Source organism: Callospermophilus lateralis, chromosome 1, assembly GCF_048772815.1.
Source record: "Callospermophilus lateralis isolate mCalLat2 chromosome 1, mCalLat2.hap1, whole genome shotgun sequence".
Classification (NCBI taxonomy): domain Eukaryota; kingdom Metazoa; phylum Chordata; class Mammalia; order Rodentia; family Sciuridae; genus Callospermophilus; species Callospermophilus lateralis.
Genome location: NC_135305.1, coordinates 141,385,114 through 141,388,644, shown reverse-complemented (window position 1 = coordinate 141,388,644; position 3,531 = coordinate 141,385,114). Strand labels below are relative to the sequence as shown.

The 3,531-nt window shown below is 53.3% G+C and overlaps 1 protein-coding gene across 1 annotated transcript; it reads left to right on the top strand.

Annotated features, from left to right (window-relative positions):
- The first annotated feature begins 660 nt into the window (after positions 1-660).
- LOC143642014 (PRAME family member 12-like) lies at positions 661-3,298 on the top strand. Its single transcript, XM_077110136.1, has 4 exons — positions 661-962; positions 1,334-1,915; positions 2,515-2,647; positions 2,849-3,298. Exons 1-4 carry the CDS (start codon positions 661-663, stop codon positions 3,296-3,298), a joined length of 1,467 nt encoding a protein of 488 aa, XP_076966251.1.
- Positions 3,299-3,531: the final 233 nt, after the last annotated feature.

The following is a 3,531-nucleotide window of genomic DNA, read 5'->3' as shown; positions in this document are numbered from 1 at the left end:
ACAGCAAATTAGCAAGGCCCTAAGCAGCCTCAATATAAAAAATAAAAAGAGCTGAGGATGGTTCAGTGGTTAAGTACCCTGAGTTCAATCTTTGGTATCAAAAACAAACAGGGCTGGGGATGTAGCTCAGAGGCAAAGCACCCTGAGTTTAATCCTGTGCCATAAAGTTAATAAATACAAACCAAAAGGGGTAAGGGTGTAGCTCAGTGGTAAGCTACCCCTTGCTTCAATCCCTAGTATCACCAAAAAAAGAAAAGAATAAGTAAGTAAGTAAATTAATTTAAAAATTGCTCATTTTAAAAATGAAAACCAATGACACCTACTTTAGTTATTTATTCACTGAAGCTAGGGATTGAACTCAGGGGCACTATAGTACTGAGCTACATCCCCAACCCTATTTTATTTTTCATTTTGATACATGGTCTCACTAAGTTCTAGGCTGGCCTGGAATTTGGGATCCTCCTGCCACAGTCTCCCAAGCCATGGGGTTATAGGCCTGAACCACCAGGCCTGGTTTGGCACCCAAAGAGTGAAATTGGATCGATCGATTGCCAATGCATCCACTTGGCCAAGTGGTTTCCTCAGGGTGGGTATAAGGTAGAGCTATGGAGCTTGGCTGTGAATGATGTGTTTGGGTGGGGCATCCCCCAGGATCCTTCCATGCAGACTCCAGTGGATGAGCAGCGGACCCCACCCACACTCCAGGAGCTGGCAGGGCGCAGCCTCCTGAAGGACAAGTCCAGGGCCATCCTAGCTCTGGAGGACCTGCCCATACAGCTCTTCCCACCACTCTTCATGGAGGCATTCAACCGGAGACACACTGAGGTCCTGAAGAAAATGGTGCAGGCCTGGCCCTTCACCTGCCTGCCCCTGGGGGCCCTGATGAATACGCTCCAGCTGGGGATGATCCGAGTGGCACTGGATGGGCTGGACATGCTGGCTGCCCAGCAGGATCGCCCCAGGTGAGGGGGACCCTGGAATGGAGCGCCCTGGGCATCCAGGGAAGTGATGGCTGTGGGCAGGGAGAGTAGGTGCTGAAGTGTGCCCAACAGGCTTCCTGTGCTGCCAGCAAGGAGGGTTGGAGAGGCCTTGGCCATGCTGAGCCCCACCTGGGAGGGGCTTCCAGATGTGGAGGTGCTTGTGGCAGCTGCCATGACCCTTGAAGGAGGTTGCACCTGCCCCTCCCTCAGCTGGTACAGGTGGGGGCACCAGGCTGGATTGGAGGGAAGTGGGTGGAGAAAAGCGAGACAGAAGGAAGAGGTGGAGCAGGGAGCAGCAGTTGAGAGGTAAAGGAAGGGGCCTCAGGGCTGAGTCTCTGCTGTGGTCCCTGCAGGAGGTGGAAACTGCAGGTGCTGGATTTGCGGAAGGTTCATGGGAACTTCTGGAGGACGTGGTCTGGAGCCGTGGTCGATGCCTGCTCACCAGGAGTCATGAAGGAGAGGCAAACAGTGACGGCCTCTCCAGACACAGGGCCCACTCTGCCCTTGAAGGTGTTAGTAAACCTGTGCTTTCAGCAAAGACCCCTGAATGCATTCCTCTCATTCCTCTTTCGCTGGGTGGATGAGAGGAAGGGTCTGATACAGCTGTGCTGCAAGAAGCTGCAGATGTGCTCTTTCCCCGTCCGTACCATCGAGAAGATCTTGGAGAGGTTGGATCTGGACTTTATCCAGCACTTGGACGTGCAGTGTTGCTGGAGACCATCCACTTTGGCTACTTTTGCTACCTATTGGGGCCAGATGAGCAACCTGAGGAAGCTCTTCTTCTCCCACGTCTATGTGTCTGCCTATGCTTCCCAGGAGGAGAGAGATCAGTTGATGGATGACATTACCTCACAGTTTGCCAAGATGGACAGCCTCCGGAGGCTGTACCTGGATGGTGTCTTCCTCCTAGAAGGCCGTCTGTGCCAGGTGCTCAGGTGAGGAAGCAGAGGGATCTGTCCTAGGACATCAGAGCAAACTCTTTGTCACATGAAACTTCAGCGGGCACCTGCTGTGTGCCAGCCATGGTGACTTAACATTGATGGAGATGTTAGAAAGTCAATGAAGTGTTTGTTTCACTCTGTCATGAAGCCAGGTCTCACATACACCCCACACAGAAGCAGAGTCCTAAACAGGGGTCCATGGTCTGGGGAGCCAGGTGGGGGGGAGAGGAGCTAGTGAGTGGGTGTGAGGTTCCTTCCCTGGGAGGCCTGTCCAGCAAAGGTGGGGAGAAGCAGGGTAGAGGGGAGGGCACTGGAGGAGGGAAGCTCCCACACCTGCACCTTTCAACAGAGAAGCTCAGTGCTCTCCAGCAGGGAGCAGAGGAGCTGCCGACAATGCCCCCCTGGGGAAGGCTGCTCTGAGCTCTGGGTGGTGATTCTGGACTTGAGGGTGAGGAGCAGGGGTGGAGAGTACAGGGTGTGAGCCCCGCAGGAGGGCAACCCCAGTTTGTGCAGCTCCATCTTGCCTGGGTTTGTTATTTGTGCATGTCTCACACTGACCCCCTCTGCTACAGCTGTGTCTTTCTGCTTGGCAGCAAGGAGGGGCACCTTATAGATGAAGGACCACCTGGTCACTCAAGTGGGGGTGAAAGGCTCAGCATGAAACAGGGTGATGCGAACGAGCTGATTCTGCAACAGGCAGAGTCCTGGGTGGAGACCATCATCAGGGTGACCTTGGATTGGGCCAATTTGTCTTCTCCCACCTTGACATCACTCCTCAGAACTAACTGCTTGATCTTTGCTTAGGCTCCTGAAGACGCCCCTGGAGACCCTCTCAATAACCAACTGCCAGCTCTCAGATCCCGACTGGAATGATCTGTCGGGATCTCCAAACCTTGACCAGCTAATACACCTGACGCTGTGGGGCAGCAAATTGACAATTTCAGTCCTGAGCCCCTCGTAATTCTGCTAGAGAATGCTGCAGCCACCCTTGAGACCCTAAACTTGCAGGACTGTGGGATCACCAACTCCCAGCTCCAGGCCATCCTACCTGTCTTGAGCTGCTGCTCCCAGCTCAGGGTCTTGAGCTTCAATGGGAATGACATCTCCATGTCGGTCCTGAGCAACCTGCTGCTTCACACTTCCAGGCTGAGCCGGTTGAGCCTAGAGAAGTACCCTGCCCCTCTGGAGAGCTATGATGCCCAGGGTGCCATCCACCCAGGGAGACTTTTCCAACTCATCGATGAGCTGATGGAGATACTGAGGGATGTGAGAGAGCCAAAGAACGTCCTTTTCTATACTAAACCCTGCCATAGATGTGGCAACTGGTTTATCTATAACCTGCCCTCCAGTCCGTGTCGCTGTTGGCTGCCTGCCTAGTGCGATGCATATATGAGAAATGTTCTGTGCACTTGAAAATAAAGGTAAGACACGAGTGTCTCTCCAAGGGGAACTAGAAACAGGATGCCAGGGCACTGCTTAACATGAGTGGGTAGAGAAAAGCTGATGCAGGAGGCCTGGGTCACAGAGGCTTGGTTCCCATCAGGAGACTTGGAACCGATGGGGACATGTGTCTTAGGAGTCAGAAAAAGGAATCTGAATTGCTGGAAGTA